Source organism: Aspergillus novofumigatus (assembly GCF_002847465.1).
Source record: "Aspergillus novofumigatus IBT 16806 chromosome Unknown P174scaffold_4, whole genome shotgun sequence".
Classification (NCBI taxonomy): domain Eukaryota; kingdom Fungi; phylum Ascomycota; class Eurotiomycetes; order Eurotiales; family Aspergillaceae; genus Aspergillus; species Aspergillus novofumigatus.
Window position 1 is genome coordinate 3484123 of NW_020194277.1, and position 16752 is coordinate 3500874.

Below are 16752 nucleotides of genomic sequence, written 5' to 3' on the forward strand. Positions count from 1 at the left end.
CCAGTCTTCTAAATTTCCCTGCTGAGTGATCGTTCGAATGGTGTGTCTGTAACCTCTTTGGACGCGATGCAGCTCTTGTGGAAGCTGTCGCCCTGATCCACTTACTCGTGTCGCTGCTTATGCTGGCGGGCGGGGCTGGCTGGTTTGCTTTGACGTTACCCTTGACCAAGAGGGGACGAGAGGAGATCCCGTCTTGATCGCTATTACCTGTCGACTGTTTCGTCTTTCACTTTTCCTCCTTCGTGCTGGCATTTCTGTCTCTATCCTCCTTTCATAATCTTTACTTGACGTCTCATCCTGTTTCTCCCTTCCCAATCTCTACGGAGTTCGAGCGGGATCAGGTACCGTCGAGATGGTACCTGATGGAAGCTCAGTTTATTGCACGGTATGTATTGAATCGTTTTCCCTGGGCAGCCAACGACGTCGAGAGCACTGTTAATCCAATTTTAGCTCCTATTGAGCGATAATTATTTGCCTGGTAGACAATTGATTTATTGAACACCGTCAAATTGATCTTTACTAAGCTAGTCCCTCTAGGTGCTGTGGTTCTCGCCCATTCCTTGCGGGACAATGGCACGAAGGCCAAGCTCGTTGCTCTCTACACACCTGACACCTTGCAGTATGCTACTATCAAGGAGCTCCAGGTATGGCCCGACTACTTTACTCCGTTACTTCAGACGTGCCCCTGTGTTCGAAAAGTCAAGGGTATTTCATCATAGCTATGCCGCTGACCAGGTCTTCTTAGACGGTATACGACGAGATCATACCTGTACAAACAGCAACCAATCTCACCCCGGCGAATCTATGGCTGATGGATCGTCCGGATCTGATCGCAACATTCACCAAGATTGAACTGTGGCGACAGACGCAATACAAAAAGATAGTATACATTGACTGTGATGTCGTGGCTGTAAGGGCTCCGGATGAACTCTTGTCATTGGGGGAGGATTTCGCGGCCGCGCCTGATGTTGGTTGGCCGGATATTTTCAATAGCGGTGTCATGGTCCTGCGACCCAACTTGCAGGATTACTATGCGCTTAAGGCGCTCGCTGAGAGGGGCATTAGCTTTGACGGCGCGGACCAGGGACTGCTGAACATGCATTTTCGGAATTGGCATAGGCTGAGCTTCACGTATAACTGCACTCCCAGCGCCAACTACCAGTACATCCCTGCCTATAAGCATTTCCAGAGCACCATTAGCCTGATTCACTTCATTGGAGCTCAGAAGCCCTGGAACTTGCCTAGACAAGTGTTACCCGTGGAATCACCATATAATCAGTTGCTGGGGAGGTGGTGGGCTATTTACGATAGGCATTATCGCCCTGTTGTAATGGTGTGTTTTGACCTTCTCTACCATGATGCATTCCCCTCATCTACCTTGATTGCTCACTACGTTTCAGGTGCCCGTCCACTCCCTGCCGAGTAGGTTTGCCACGGTAGAGGGTGCCATAACTACCTACCCGCAAGAGACTGTACCACAACCTTCTCGCTCGCAGATTTTACATCCCCCTGGAGACCGACCTATGGCTGGTTCCTATGGGCAAGTCCTAGAAATACAGCATGATCAACACATGGCTAGCTCTTCTGAGCAAGCGCCAGGAACGCATTATGAAACTTCATTCAAATCTGGATCGCCATCACTACAACCACATACAGGACGTAGTCATAGCCACGCCCAGGTCGAACAGGTTCCTCACGAGGAAGTCTTCTATGACCAGGGCAGTACTCCTCATGGGCTGGAGGTGTCGCACGTGGATCACGCGCAAGCAGTACCAGAGGAACACCATCCGATTCAGAGTGAAGCAGCACCGGTCAGAAGTGCTGTTCCACAGTATGTTCGAGGAGAAGAATACGTATCTGCCTATGTGCTCCCGCATTCTAGCCAACCAGCGTTTACGATACAGAGCGAACAGCCTACTCGCCAGGCTACCAGCGCTCCACCCCCTCCGTCGGAACCTTCGGCTACGAATGAGGTCTATCACGCACATCTAGAGCCAGAGCCTGTCGTTGAGGACCAAAAGCAACCTCCGGCACCGTCCGCTCCCCCAGTCGAGGTCGAAACTTTTGAAGCACCCAAGGCCGAATGGGATGCAGTTCGGTAAGTTCCATCTTGATTCGCCGAAATGACCATTCTCACTCAGTCTTTGTAGGGAACCGCCTCCTTTGAACAGCAAGCCGGAAGGGTTTGCATTGGCTGAAAGGACTTATACCATGTCGGATGATCAACAACTCTTTCAACCACCGGCATCTTATCCCGAGGCTCCAAAAAACATGTGGTACCAGGTCCCCGAGACAAAACCGGAGCCCGAAAAAATTAAGCAAATATTCCCTTGGGAAACTCGTGCACCCAAGCCCACGCGCGTTTTTCTGGAGGACCAGCCGAGTACAGTCTCTACGGAGTCAGCATCGGCATCCACCAGAGAAGAACACAGATCCTCCATAGGGCCAAGGACCTCATGGATAGCTGAAGAGCCATCCACCGCTACATGGGAGACATATTCCCGTTCAAATGCATGGGACGAAGTGCCAGAGATAAACAAGTACATCCAATCCGTTCAAAATGGCAGAAAAGCCAAAGTGCAAGTGATCTCCGGGGGTCCCAGCCCGGGAACCGAGCCCTCCAGCTGGCGAACAACCGATCATGGACCCATGGGCATGCGAGTCACGGATTTCCCCACGGAGGTAGAACGCCCCAGCCTTCCCGTGACACCAGCGCCCATCAGGCGATCCTTCGCGCAAGCCTCGGGGGACGAAACTACTACTGAACAGTTGCCTATCGCTGAAGGCGTACCAAAACAGGAGGACTGGGTGGGTCTCACGGTTGATGCGTTTTTGCACCTCCTTCGAGCGACATACTTATACTGGAAGTTTACAGAATCCGTTGGCACGCCTCGAAGAGCTTTGCCGGCGCCAGTCCGAAGTTTTGGAGAACGCCGATTTATTACTTAGGCGTGTCTGATATACGTCCCGCATTCCCCCTTCCTCTGCTTTTTTGTCGTATGATATCAGTGCAATGATCTGTTTGAATTCTACCGCTGGCGTTTTTTTCCGTTAAGGGTCATCCGTGTCCTGCATTTCGCATATCATTCCATGACTGTACAGTACGTCTCAAGCATGTGCATTTACTTTCCCGGGATTTAATTGAGTCACGCATGAGGAGCGAATATCTTTTGGCAGCATTCAACCAGTTGTTCATGTAATTGCGCCTGAGGTTGTCTATTATGGACTCTTGTGATCCTGCGCTTAATTCTAAGCAGGAATATGAGAAGGGAGGAGAAAGAAGTCTCTGCTTCATGCAAATCATCTCAAAATTCATTAGCCAGTATAACTAGACGTAAGGCTAATATGGGATATTTTGGGAAGCACACTCGAGTCACATTCCAGGCAGGAAAGACAAATGCAAAGGTAGCTTGTACGTGCTGAGCAACTAGCCCAACGTCAGTAAAACAGCAGCAGTGAGTGATGCAGCCGGAACGCAGACGTGGACTAGCACCGTTCTCCTCTGATAGAGTAGAAATGGGATTGCTTCACGCGGCTTGCTTTCCCAGTCTTTTCGTCGAACACGCAGAACCCATACGTTGCAGCATTTGGTGGGGTATAGACTGTCAAGTTGGTAAGGTTAGCCGTAGCGCACAGCGAAGCCGACATATGTATCAGTTCAAGGGGAGATACGTACGGTGTAACGAGACGGCGGGGTTATGAGGGTCTGGGTTCGATATCTTATGGAGGCCCAGCTTGACAAATTGTCAGTTTTGAATGATCATTAGCTCTGAGTGAAGTAGGCGGGAATTTACAGACCTTGTCAGACATGTAGGTCACCTGGTTTTCGGTGTAGGTGGTTTCCTTGATGATTTGCGGGGAGGAGGTCTGCCCGTTTTGGAGTCTATCTTGATCAGGCCATGTATATAGAGTCTCTTGGAGAGAGCCTTTGAGGATCTGGGCGTCGTCAGTTCAGCAATTTTGCCCCGACGAGGATATAGGCTCGTAGCGAATGATACCTTCATGACACAATGTGCCTTGGCATGATCATGTATTGCGCTCCCTTTGCCAGGGCTCCAGACCAATATTAGCTGCCGGAGTACATTATTAGCATGCGACCCGTGACTCAGTATCGCGCGGCACATATGGGCTTGGGTCTCGGCCACATGCAGGTACGGCCATATCATCACAGCGCCGCTGAAGTTTATAGCACCGGGGGATCGACGTCTGACCTACCAGATTACTTTTACCGTTCCCCTGATCAATAAGGTTCCTTGTATATCCTCTGCTGTTATCGCCCAGGGCAAAAGGGCGCCATTCCTGCGGGTTGGAGACATATTGCTCCATCAGGCGCTGGATGTCGAGGAGATTGACATCGTCAGAATCCAGGCCCGAGCTCGGACCCAACGCTGCGCTGAGGTCTAGGACGAGATTCTTGAATGCATTATCAGGGCATTTGCTTTGCAAAGGTGGTAATGATGTTGTGGAGCCGAGATATGGCATTGTTGTCAGGATCCCCTGCAATATGGATGTAAGACGTAGAAGCTGGGTTGTGATTCGTCGCCAGCTAGAAGTATACAAGTCGGATCAATAGTAGTCGTAGCGAGTTCGGAGCAGGGAGATGTTCAGCATGAAGGAGTTAGGATAATGTTAAGGTCAGTAACAATAGTTAATTATAGATTTTGACGACTGCAGCAACGAAATGCTCAGATCATATCATTCCATAGTAAAGGAACATAGGACCATTTTCGACCACTTTGGGTGATTTTCATTTGATACACAAGTGTGCACATTCCGCGGAAAGAGCGGGAAGTTGCCACTGTGATGCCTGACGCTGGCCTGAGGCCACAACCCCGCCATGTGAGACCGCCTTGATTGAGCAGCAAATGAAGTGGCGGCCACAATTTTAAAGATTGATCTCTCCGCAGAAACGCATTCACGACTTGACGTGCATACGATTTGTCTCGGGCATAGACTGCTTTTCAGCGAGCGAGACATAGGAGAAGCCTTACTGGATTCTTCATTCTTATCCTTTAACCCTCTTTTTTTCGGTTTTATAGATTGCGCCTAGTACGAGGTAGTACTCGTACCAAACCGTCAAAATGTCGACGACCGTGGAGAAGGTATAGCTATCACATATGTCCTATTTTGAAGGAGTTGATCATGCTAATTTCTTTATGACTGCAGATCAAGCAAATTGAGGACGAGGTTCGTATAGCAATCGCCGCGTTGGATGGTCGCAAGTGCTTCGAAACTAACCGAATATTCAGATGGCTCGGACTCAAAAGAACAAGGCGACGGCATTTCACTTGGGTATGCGCAGGACATAGATGGCTTTCTCATGCATCTTGAAGTGGGTAACTGACTGGTTGTGAAGGTCAACTCAAAGCGAAGCTTGCAAAGCTGAAACGAGAGCTGTTGACTCCATCCGGCGGTGGCGGTGGAGGTGGTGGTAAGTGGAGAGGTGTCGCGAATATCTTTTAGGGAGGCTAACGAAGAGGTTCAGTTGGTTTCGATGTCGCTCGTACCGGTGTTGCCAGTGTGTATGTATCGACTGAACGAGCTTTGAGTACGACAATAGGCTTACTTGGAATAGTGGTTTCATCGGCTTCCCCTCCGTCGGCAAGAGTACATTAATGAGCAAATTGACTGGCCAACATTCCGAGGGTATATTTCGAATTGATCGCGTTTGGCTGAACAGAAACTGACCTTCGGATTCGCAGCCGCCGCATACGAGTTCACAACCTTGACAACCGTTCCCGGCCAGGTGCTGTACAACGGTGCGAAGATTCAGATTCTCGATCTCCCCGGTATCATCCAGGGTGCCAAAGATGGTAAAGGCCGTGGTCGTCAGGTCATCGCAGTGGCCAAGACTTGCCATCTCATTTTTATCGTCCTTGACGTCAACAAGCCGCTGCTCGACAAAAAGATCATCGAGAACGAATTGGAAGGGTTCGGTATCAGAATCAACAAACAACCACCCAACATTGTTTTCAAGAAGAAGGACAAGGGTGGTCTTGCCATCACTAGCACCGTTCCCCTAACACATATTGACCATGACGTATGTGCCCCTGATATGTGACTCTTTCCAGATTCGAAGTTGACCATTATCGAACAGGAAATCAAAGCTGTCATGAATGAATACAAGATATCTTCTGCAGATATTTCCATCAGATGTGATGCCACCATTGACGATCTAATTGACGTTCTCGAAGCCAAGAGCCGAAGTTATATCCCAGTCATCTACGCCCTGAACAAGATCGATTCCATTTCAATCGAGGAGCTGGATCTTCTTTACCGAATCCCCAACGCCGTCCCCATCAGTTCCGAGCATGGCTGGAATATCGATGAACTTCTGGAACAAATGTGGGAGAAGCTCAACCTCAGACGAGTCTACACGAAGCCCAAGGGAAGGGCTCCTGATTACTCAGCTCCTGTTGTCTTGAGATCAAACGCGTGCACAGTCGAGGACTTTGTATGTTTTCATCAGACCTTTCACGAGACACTGGGAGCCATTACTGATGTGTGTGTATAGTGTAACTCCATTCACCGGTCGATCAAGGAACAGTTCAAGGTTGCGATCGTCTATGGCCGCTCCGTCAAACACCAGCCGCAGCGAGTCGGTCTCTCGCATGAATTAGCGGATGAGGATATTGGTATGCTACCCCTGCGCTCTACGTTATGCTTCGTGCCACCAGAGCTGACGAGTTGTCATAGTCACGATTATTAAGCGCTAAGTAATCTTGATGGACATGAAATCCGAGAGTCCGTCCCATAGTAGGAACGGCTGTGGCGAATCGTGCACGAGAGCTTTCGAAGGTCTGTGTCAGTGATGCTGCGCTAAGATCCTTTTGCGAAAGGACAAAAGGGCCTCCCTTCGTGTGACATAGCTCCGCGAGACGCCACGGGCGTGTGACGGGGCCGGACTAGACGATCCGCGCACGGGCAGCATGCTTGCCGGCTGCGACTTAATTTCGGACAATTTACTCGTTGGAGATGATCTACTGATTCATGGGCTAGAATGGTCGCAATGCTACCCTCTAGTGTTCAAGGTTGAGGTCGACAAGAGGTTATGATGGGCGTCTGAAATCAAAAAGTTTCGAAGTCGGGATCTTATTTTTGATTCAGCAGCATGTACTCTATACCTACTATGTAGTAGCCTGCCGAATTTTTTTCTCCTTCCCTTCAAAGTTGGCATGCATGCATTTGCTGTAAGATCTGTCCAGTCCCAGCCCGGAAGTAAGATGAATCACTCGACGGCGAGTCACCTGCGCATCGTTCCTTGCGTCCTCATCTGAACCCAATCTCCGCGCAGAGGCGTCAACGGTTCAGCCGTGAAAGACCACCTCAATATGCGCAGATCGCCCGCAACACCAGATAGGTCTCGCTTGTGGCTCATGCCGAGTACTGCAATGTCAGATGTCAGTGCGAAGGACTGCGAGGGTCAAGGCTTCCATGGACTTTTGCCATATTACTATCCCACCACAATTGAAGAACCGGGCACCGGTCTGGATTTGACGAAACTCGTCCTATCAGAACGCTGTGGTACGAAATAACTTGCGTGAGCTGTGCTAATCAAAGACACCAAATTATGTTGTATTTGTGATCGCTCGCCCGACGAGGAGGTCTGGTTGCAACGCTGACATCGTCAGGTGTTAGCCGGGTAGGCTCCGTGGTTGGTTCGAGGATCGTGAGTACAAGCGGTGCCTGCGTTAGCAAGGGGACGCACATGCCCAGGGAAAAGGCAATACTGTCGACTTGACCACTTACCGAGCATGACGAAGGGGAAGCATATCCTCTGACGGAGGCAGAAACTGTCAGATTTCGTTGTCACTGATAAGTTAGAAAGTACCTCTTCATTTCTGCGAAGAGTGTGCCGTGATGAATCCGGCCAAGGGTAAGGTTGCAGGCAAGGTTGCATATGTGCAGCAGCAAGACAGGATCCTGCTCAGTGTAAGGAAGCCCATGCCCTACATTCGTGCCCTACTTGCGCCTTAGGCCTCAAACCTGAACCTCAGCCTGGACCTCGACCCTCAGGCAGCCAGGCAATTAGGCCGTCATATGACGCCATGAATGTCAGGCACCGATTTCTTGTGTCCTGACTCCTGAAGGTTTACGGGGGCGATCCTAGTCACGGAACGACCAGGAAATTAGACCATAGAAATATTCTCATTGGTGGATCAGATGAGTGGTCTAGATGATAAAGCGTCCGGATGTGGGGTAATGTCGCCTCATTGCGATGAAGCTACCCACAGGAGCGCTTAATGGGCTTCGATCATATGTCCTGGATCGTACCACCAGAGACGGCTTCCAAGGTTTGTATGCGCAGTATGACTCCGATAACAGTAGGAATAAGAAGCGGTCTGCGCAGAACCGAAGCCTTACCCATGCTTTCTAGCCTTTTAGCTGCAGTTGCGGATGAACTTTGTGACAGGGAATAGCTTCCTAAGGGTTATGCGCGGGATCTTTACTGTGGGACTGGCGGAAAAGAGCTAATCGAATCGTCATTCGTGCATCGGGACTTCGATATCGGAGTTGACTGTAAGATGCGCGGTAGATGAGACATGGAATCAGATCCATGGATTCAGTCAGAGCAAAACATAAGACATTGATCGAACAATAGCTATTGTTGTCGACACATTCTGAGATGGAAGCAAAGCGTTCGTTACACAGCTCGATCCGGTTAAGTCAAATGTCTCGCCGTCGCCGAGGAGGGGTTCTTCTTATGGCGTATCTACGCCGCTACGGAGTACTACTCCATACTCCGTCTCGGTAACAATGGAGAAGAACGAGGGCGACGGCGCAAGTCAATGCAACGCAGCAAACCCTTCCCATCAGGTGACTGCAATCGCACCAACAGATGCAGGTTTTCATCAGTGTGGAGGTCTGCATTTCCTCCTCTCTGTTCACAATAGTACCTGGCCAGATATTTGGTCGTTTTTATAATCCTTTTCTCGGATCTTGTCTTACACTATTGTCCATAATACGGAGTACTGACTCCTTTTTGGGGTCGGCATAGCGGGATCCTTCGATGCAGCCACACGACGGCTGTGTTACATTGAGGTTGAAGTTTCTTTTACCTCAAAAGGAAGTTTGGAAGAGAGGATGTTATTATGGGGCCCTTCCAGACATTCTGCGATTTGCAACTCTGAAAGTCTTCGCAGGTATGAAAGATGGAGTGAATGTTATGAGCTCATTTCGCAAAGTGAGACAACTACCATAGGAATTTGGGGTATCTCCACCATCATAGTACTAACCAAAACGGGGTAGACTAGACTATATAGGCTCTGATCTCTTTTTAAGTTCAAGCGGATTTCTTGCTGATGTCATCATTGTCTTAAGCTCGCGAAGATGAGCCGGACTCGGACTTTTCCCGTTGGCAGGTATGTCCTTTGATTATTATCATCGTGCGGTGCGTTTATGCAGATTATAAATACGGCGGGGAGTACCTTACCTTACCGAGTGGTCAGTATGGTAATGGAAGGATGGTATGTATGTAACTGTACCAATCGTCGTCAGCAAGACCTATCTAATCATGAAGCCAACTTGAAAGTATTATAATTTCACCTTCGTGTGTACAGGCCAGGTGAGCAGTAGACTGGATGGTACCTACATTAAACATATGACCACACATAATTGTGCTGATATTAAATACTGACAGATGCAGTTGGATGCAGTTGTATGCGTACCTGGCAGATGCTGATGACTTGGTCAATAATTAGATACTTTAGGGTAGGTAAGCCTAACACGATGGCACCTTGTCTCAGATTTGTTGTCCGAGGGCCGGTCCTCAGTCTAAAGTCTAATGATGAATGGTGTAGCTACTTAAGTTTGTAGGTAGGTAGTCTAAAGTCTGAAAAGAAACCCCGAGATTAACCCAGTAAATCTTACAGTTGGAGGGAATCTAGACAAACTATCTTAGTACTTGCTCACACTTTCTATTCCGCCTGCGTAAAACCGGCCGGGGACCAATTATGACCTCTATCTGGGTCGCCAAATAGAGACGCCATTCCTTCTTACTCGGCAAAGAGAGATTGCACGATCCTATGCATCCTACTGCTCCATATTTGTGGAGCACTAGAGCAAGTCAAGTGCAGCGTAGAGGTTATCAATCTATCTAGTCCAGATTATGAAGGAGCACAGTGCGCACAATTAGATGGCGCTCATATGCTCCATCTTGACCTGCAATTCATCGATAGCTTCGATTTCGAGTTTCCTCTTGGCTAGCTACAAGGGGCAATTAGCATTTCTTATTTGTTGGATTGCAAATTTTTGGCCAATATAGCAGCGACAAGGCGTCGTTCTTTTCGCCAAATTAGATCATGAATCGATCTGGGTCGGAAATCACTGCCGCTTTTAATTTGTCTCGTTTCAGTCTTACCAAATGGCCTGAAGAACGACTTTGACCATGGCAGGATAGGAGGTCAAACTTGCAATCCTCCGCTATCCTGCAAGAGGGACACTAAGACGTGTCATTTTACACGCAAAGAGAAAGTGACATGGGCACCTCTATGTCAACTCTCGAGATTCTCTCTGAGTCAACTACCCCGATCCCTCGTGGTCATTCCGATAGGTGGGGCGCATTGGCGAGACCAGAGCATAGATTTTACCCAAGAAGAACATGGCTTTATTCAAGTACTGTACGCCGTAGGTAGCCTTTTTTATTTTTTATTTTTATTATTATTATTATTATTATTATTATTATTTTTTTTTTGGCAATACAGATATCATTTTGCCTTTTCTACCCATCTGCCTACAGTAGTAAGCCAAAGAGCCACCTGTAATTGTGCACTACGTTGATCATTGAAGCCTTGATAGGGCTGTGTAAGGCGGCACAGCTTTCCTTGCAAGTTACCGCATCTAGGTAGTCTAATCATGCAGGTGATTCTAGTGCGAAGTGGCTTAGCACTCGTACAGGATTGTACTCTTTCTCAACTCTCTTTTTAGACAAGAAAGACGTGTTTACAAACGAACCTACTTATGTGTAAGCAAAGTCATTGCCCCCTTCCTTTTTCCCCCATTTAAGTTTCGCGATTACCTGTTCATTAACTTCTTTAGACAGAGTTTGGTCACGATTTGCATTGCTTAGGGTGCCGGGCCGGAGTGGACCGCTGGTCCGCTGCGGGCCTTGTGGACCATGGATGGGGGTCCTAGCTCCTACTCCCTTACTACAAGTTGGCGACTCTAAAGTCTCCTCTGTCACTCTGGTAGTTTGGCCGAGAACAGTAGTAAAAATCCGCAACTCATCAGCAGGACTGCCAATGACTCTAAACCTAATAGGGAATCAGCCCTTTTGACGTTTCTCATCCTGCTCCTTATGCGCGTTGTGATAGGACGAAGCGCAATTATAAACTGGTTTTGTCTTGCATAGAGAATAAATTGAAATCGATAAACAGCCTTTGATTCGACCGAAGTATCTCTTCGAGTGTCGCCTGGTGACAAAGTACTGTGCATTTTGGACTGTAGGTTTTCCTCTTTTTCGCTATTCCAAGACTTATCTGTGGCTCTAAATTGCGCACTTCTACTTTCTTTTTCCGTTTCCCTCTCTTCTCTGATGAGGCGTCCCCCGTCCAAGACGGATGACATGCTTTTTGCAAAATATGGTTTGACTTATCATCACTCAGGGTGTCAAACCGCAAATCGCGCTTTCTTCATTCGATGAGACGGGCAAAATGAAGATTTGTCATCCCTGGCCGTCAACGCAGGACGATCACGATCTGCCCCTTCAAGGATTTAATTTGACACATACTTTACTGTATGTTAATCGGGCGCCATCTTTCTGTCTCCATCATCGACCATCTTCATATATCGCATAGTATAGTTTAAAAGTTGCTCAACTGACCGTCGCAAGATGAAGGATGGGGTGGATTCACACGTCGACAAACCCAAAGGCCTTATCTGGCTGAATGGTCCAGCGAGCTCATCATTTACGAGATTGCAAAAACCCCTGAGCCAGAGCTTTACGATGAATTCTCCAGAGTCCTCGTTCTATCAAACTCACCTCTATTTACTTGTTTGTTTTAGGTATGTCATGCGGATATTAGGTTCAGCGGTTTATCGATCTGTTCCCCGTCTGTCAAGTTGGTCGTGGCTTGCATCTCGAGGCAATCGCTATCGAGTCATCCGAACCTACTTGGTACCTAGTCCAGAAGCAGTGGCTTAACTCTCGTTCGACGATGATCTTTCTCGACTCGAACAGATGATCATCCGCTAACACCCTGGCGTAGCGCCATCATATGGCCTCGATGAAGCCGGTGAGCTTGTCGAATGGGATGATGAGGATATATGAGCACAATAATAGACAGCAACGCCCCCTGCCTCTCTCTTACTTTCACTATTTCTCCTGTCGTTCTTGTCCGGAGTTCTCCCAGAAACCCAATGTTGACATGGTTCTCTACTGGCTCAAGGTAACTTTCGCTCCACTCTGGATCGGGTACCAAACCACCTTTCTCGTGATGCCTGGTAGACTTAACCAAACGACTTAGTAGTAGTATCTAGTAGTACTCCATAGCCTAAGCCAACCAGGCAAGTACTTGAGCTGGCCAGTTGTTGTCATTCCATGATCTTTGCTTCCGTGTAACAACACCCATGCTAAGTTCCCTGCAGACAAGGAGGACATGAGACTGTGGGTTTCCATCAGACCCAGAGTCTTATACGAACCTTTTAGGTATCACACATGTTCCCGGGATCTCGACTATGTCTAACTTCGTTTAGAAAGAGGGAAAACCCGAACATGTCCTCACCGTCATCAATACTAGGAAGATACAGTATCTTTATTTCATGTAACAGCGTCATACGAGACCGTACTAGGTTATCTTTACCTACCTAGCTGTGTTCAGACCCAAGCAAGATCCCTGTCCAGCAATCTCAGCAGTTACCAATCAAAAGCTGATTCCCCCACCATTTGCCATTCAGCAAGATCATTTTGATAATTTATTTCCTTCTTAGCCTCCTGCCGATGGACCAATCAACGACCAAGTCGTCGCATCTTTCTTTCTGTTCGCTATCTCCGTTTTCTCTGTCCTCGGCGATGCGTCGACAGTCCGTCGAATCACTCGAGTCTACTCCTGGACTAGATCTTTTCGGTCGTGCACCAAATCAAGCAGGACCAGATGATATCCTTTTTGATAGGTAGGTAGCTCACTCTACCTAGGAGTGCTCAGTATGTAGTCGATCCGACTCTGCCTCACCTTACCACGGACTAGGAGGTAGGTACCAGCTCTCTCCATCTAGGCCTGTCAAACCTGATAGGTAAAGGCAGGACATAGAATTGGACAGGCACAGCAGTATCAGCAGTGGTAAGGTGGTCTTCGCAGGCACGGGGCAATGCTCAGTCCATCACAGTAGGTAGACATCCCTAACTACTCCTCGGCCACGGGCAACAAGCATTGTTCTGTTCGTAAGCAGAGTATACCGTATACCACCACCTTACCTAAGTAGTTACCTGCAGTATCTGCTTATTTGGTATTATTACGATGTTTGATCAACCCTGTGCCTGTGCTTCGAGCCAACCTCTTTTTTTTATATTTATTATTATTTTTATTATTTCCATTATTTTATTCGTTTTCTATTTCCCTTATTTGCATTTAGTTTTTCTGATATTTTCCCCTCCAATTTTTAATTCCGCGTCCATGCCTCTCCCCTCCCGCATGCTGCGGCAGCTGCGCACCACCCCTCCATTGATCTAGCTTGCCTTCTTCTACTCGGACAAACGAGTACTAGAAGGAAAAGCCTGCATGACCTTTTTCTTGTAGACATATCCCATCTATACATATTGTCATCAACAGTTTTTTACAGAATTTTATTTTATATATATATATATTTTTTTCTTTTTTTTACCTGAATAGCTTCGTATGGCTTGCGGGGATACAAGTACTTGAAAGAATTGACCCTCACGGGATTTGCTTGTTGCTCCTAGCATTCACTACCTATTATCCAGAACGGGACCTACTACCTATCTATTTACCTTACGCCGCTGCTACATACCACTGATCTTCACCTTTCGTAATCAGCATATGGTCCTCTCTGAATGCCTTCGGATTGAGCATGCATGATCTTTCATCCTCTTGGCTGTGGATTGCCCCCTCTTTGCTTTTTCTCTGCGGACGATTGACCCATTTCCCCTCTTATACTTTTCTCTTCAGACTACTTTAGCGGCCAGTCCGGCCTGTTCCTGGTTGGTATCTCTTGTGACTGTACTGCCGAATCTCCTCCCCATAGCCGTGTACCCTCCTCTTCTCCTCCACGTTCTCGCACCCTCGCTAGCTCTTCCTGACCATGGATACGGAGAGCTCTCATACGCAAGAGAATGAATTCGCACAGTCACCCTGGATGGATATGGGGGCTTTCCAACCGTCTCCTCAGAACTCGCCCCCAATGGATTACTCAGGGTTTGGATATGGGGTAATGCCGCTGGACACTCCGTACGGTGTTTCGATACCTCCTCCATATGCATCATTACCTTTGACGATGCCTTCAAATACATGGCCCAGCATGCTCACGACTCAACCACAATTCCCAGAACAAGGCCTGGCGCCGGTTCCCATCCCGGCATCCACAGCGCCAGTCACCCCGGTTCAACCGCCTCGCAAATCGTCCACCAGTGGCTCCACGCCTCGGAGGACTCTGACCGATGAGGACCGTCGGCGAATGTGTCTCTATCATGAAGAACACAAGACGGCTAAACAGACTGACATTGGAGGTAAGCTTGCTGCTTCTTTGTTGCGCAACAATGATCGAGCAAGACTGACGAAACCAATAAACAGCCTTATTTGGAGTAGAGAGGAGGTACAGTATACCAATCTTTTCATTTCGATCCTGTTGTTGTACGGTGTTGGTAACATCCATTCTAACTCTCGCTTTTACGTCCCAAAGCACTGTTTCCAAGGTGCTTCGTCAGAAAGAGAAGTATCTTAATCCAGACGAAGGAAGTCGGTCACCAATTAAGCGAGCCAAGGGACGAGTTCCCGACATTGAAAAGGCTCTATCGAATTGGGTGAGGAACTACCAAAAGCAGGGTTACCCACTGAGCGATGAAATGATCAGAGAAAAGGCTCTGTTCTTCGCAAGCACTTGTGGCAGTCCAGACGGCAAAGAAAAGGTCCTTACCCAAAGCTGGTTGGAAAAGTTCAAGCTGAAGAACAACCTGATGGGCGCGAAGTCTCGGAAGAGCTCATTTGCGAAAAGCGATTCAGAGAGCCCTACACGTTTGACTATCGATTCTGCACTAGCTTCTGCTGTGCAGTCCCCTGCTGTGCTTTCTCCCACCTCACCCACCGGGTTTGCATCGCCGTCGCCATTGTCTCCCATCATGAGCCCAGAGCACATGCGCAAGGAGCTTGCAAAGAACCTCGATGAGCTTGCTGAGTATCAGCACAAACACGCGAAAAGCACCACCTCGCTCGATACGACTTGCTCGCTTTCTGCCAGTGTCACTAGCCCCACGTCCACATTAGTATCGGACAGTCCATTCACACCTGTCAGTCAGTCGCGCGGATCTCTCGCGGACGGCCAGTCGAATAGGCCGCGAAGCCAGACGCTTCCGACAGGCACCCTCGACCCTTCCTTGATGTCTACTGAAGAATCCTCCGATCATTTGCTCTCTAAAGCGGCTTTGCAGCAGTCATTGTCTATCACGACCCTTGAGTCGCCTCTCGAGGACGAGCACACCTCGACGAAGGGCCCGGGTCTCGATACATCATCCAATACCATCAAGCGCAATCGCAGCAATCCTGAGATCAAGGCAAAGTCCATATACCCGCCCTCTTTTTCCAAATCGACAACCGTGTCACCGATTAGTTCCCCGGGGTCTCCAACGCAGGATGAGGCACGAAGAGCTCTTGAGCTTGTGGTGTCCTATTTCGAGCACCAGCCAACGGGACTCGGCGCACAGGAATTCGTAACCATCGGGAAATTGATGGAGAGACTCGAGCTCGCCAGGGCTCAGCAAACTGCTCTCCCGGGTGGTCTGGCTCGCATTGATGAACTTGAAGATGCTCCTCAACTGACCAAGAAACGAAGCATTCACAACCTGGGTTAAGCCGGGTTTTCGAAACGGAGACGCCGACGACGCTCCCACTTGGCGACATGCTACATGTCAAATTTCGCAATCAACTTCAGCTGTCACTATCTCATTTTCCTATTCTTGAATTTTTACCTTCTCCGCCATGACCGATCTTCCGCCATCTTCAAATTAAATCCCGTTTTGTTTTCCTGGGCGGCCGTTTTGTTTTTGAGATTTTGCACTACCTATGTCATATTCAAACGATTTGTTTCATTAAGGGCTCGACAGCTGTCGAGCTGTGAGAAAAGCTAACGGATGATACACTTATACGAGAGGGCAACCTCGGCTTCTACAACAATATATGCGGAGAGCACAGGGAATGCTCTATTTATCGACCGACAGCATGGATATGGTGAACTGGACGGCTACCTACAGAGCTGGAGCTGGTAAAATCTGGATGTAATCATTTCTCGGTTATCATTTTCGCCTTGCATTTTTGTGGCTTCTCATTTCCTACCATTATTATCCACACTTAAACTGGATCGCTCACGCGGGCTTGCATTTGATTCCCACCGTTCCTTCTTCTTCTTACTTCATATCATCATACTCTATCAGTTTCATGGGTTTCGGCTGGTACAGGACAGGGCTAATACTTGGGCAACAAGGAACGGAACCTTGCAAGGTCACCCACAGGTCATGGATTGTTTGTCATTTCTCTTGCATGTCTACTGCCTCCACGTCACTTTATCCACCTATCCTTATCGTTATTG

General features: G+C 48.4%; 5 protein-coding genes across 5 annotated transcripts; 3 read left to right on the forward strand and 2 right to left on the reverse strand.

The window, feature by feature from the left end:
- Nucleotides 1–352: 352 nt before the first annotated feature.
- On the forward strand, nucleotides 353–2959 carry P174DRAFT_460766 (glycogenin; the record flags this gene model as incomplete). Its single annotated transcript, XM_024829924.1, has 6 exons — nucleotides 353–385; nucleotides 483–644; nucleotides 746–1333; nucleotides 1401–2098; nucleotides 2151–2808; nucleotides 2876–2959. The coding sequence occupies 6 exons, from the start codon at nucleotides 353–355 to the stop codon at nucleotides 2957–2959; spliced, it is 2223 nt and encodes a 740-aa protein (XP_024683313.1).
- A 231-nt stretch (nucleotides 2960–3190) lies between these two features.
- On the reverse strand, nucleotides 3191–4588 carry P174DRAFT_192985 (putative cysteine dioxygenase Cdo1). The gene is made up of 6 exons (XM_024821283.1): nucleotides 4216–4588; nucleotides 3999–4070; nucleotides 3799–3936; nucleotides 3677–3734; nucleotides 3482–3602; nucleotides 3191–3427 (listed from the first exon to the last, which is right to left on the reverse strand). The coding sequence occupies exons 1-5, from the start codon at nucleotides 4480–4482 to the stop codon at nucleotides 3487–3489; spliced, it is 651 nt and encodes a 216-aa protein (XP_024683314.1). The 5' UTR covers nucleotides 4483–4588; the 3' UTR covers nucleotides 3191–3427; nucleotides 3482–3486.
- Nucleotides 4589–4894: 306 nt separating this feature from the next.
- On the forward strand, nucleotides 4895–7161 carry P174DRAFT_442041 (GTP-binding protein RBG1). The gene is made up of 10 exons (XM_024827489.1): nucleotides 4895–5102; nucleotides 5167–5187; nucleotides 5250–5292; nucleotides 5357–5431; nucleotides 5486–5522; nucleotides 5576–5646; nucleotides 5703–6040; nucleotides 6098–6454; nucleotides 6515–6635; nucleotides 6697–7161. The coding sequence occupies exons 1-10, from the start codon at nucleotides 5082–5084 to the stop codon at nucleotides 6714–6716; spliced, it is 1104 nt and encodes a 367-aa protein (XP_024683315.1). The 5' UTR covers nucleotides 4895–5081; the 3' UTR covers nucleotides 6717–7161.
- A 3802-nt stretch (nucleotides 7162–10963) lies between these two features.
- P174DRAFT_193348 (uncharacterized protein) lies at nucleotides 10964–11697 on the reverse strand. The gene has a single exon (XM_024821284.1). The coding sequence runs from the start codon at nucleotides 11563–11565 to the stop codon at nucleotides 11179–11181; it is 387 nt and encodes a 128-aa protein (XP_024683316.1). The 5' UTR covers nucleotides 11566–11697; the 3' UTR covers nucleotides 10964–11178.
- Nucleotides 11698–14256: 2559 nt separating this feature from the next.
- On the forward strand, nucleotides 14257–16018 carry P174DRAFT_431621 (uncharacterized protein; the record flags this gene model as incomplete). Its single annotated transcript, XM_024825706.1, has 3 exons — nucleotides 14257–14680; nucleotides 14745–14766; nucleotides 14854–16018. The coding sequence occupies 3 exons, from the start codon at nucleotides 14257–14259 to the stop codon at nucleotides 16016–16018; spliced, it is 1611 nt and encodes a 536-aa protein (XP_024683317.1).
- Between the last annotated feature and the right edge of the window lie 734 nt (nucleotides 16019–16752).

Excerpts from the sequence above, each read along its gene's own strand:
- P174DRAFT_193348 (XM_024821284.1), bottom strand. The coding sequence starts at position 11,565 with ATGTCATCCGTCTTGGACGGGGGACGCCTCATCAGAGAAGAGAGGGAA.
- P174DRAFT_192985 (XM_024821283.1), bottom strand. The coding sequence starts at position 4,482 with ATGCCATATCTCGGCTCCACAACATCATTACCACCTTTGCAAAGCAAA. Across the intron at positions 3,735-3,798 it reads TGACCTACATGTCTGACAAG|CTGGGCCTCCATAAGATATC; the intron begins GTCTGTAAATTC and ends CAATTTGTCAAG. Across the intron at positions 3,603-3,676 it reads CCCCGCCGTCTCGTTACACC|TCTATACCCCACCAAATGCT; the intron begins GTACGTATCTCC and ends CCAACTTGACAG.
- P174DRAFT_442041 (XM_024827489.1), top strand. The coding sequence starts at position 5,082 with ATGTCGACGACCGTGGAGAAG. Across the intron at positions 5,293-5,356 it reads GGCGACGGCATTTCACTTGG|GTCAACTCAAAGCGAAGCTT; the intron begins GTATGCGCAGGA and ends CTGGTTGTGAAG. Across the intron at positions 5,523-5,575 it reads CGTACCGGTGTTGCCAGTGT|TGGTTTCATCGGCTTCCCCT; the intron begins GTATGTATCGAC and ends TACTTGGAATAG.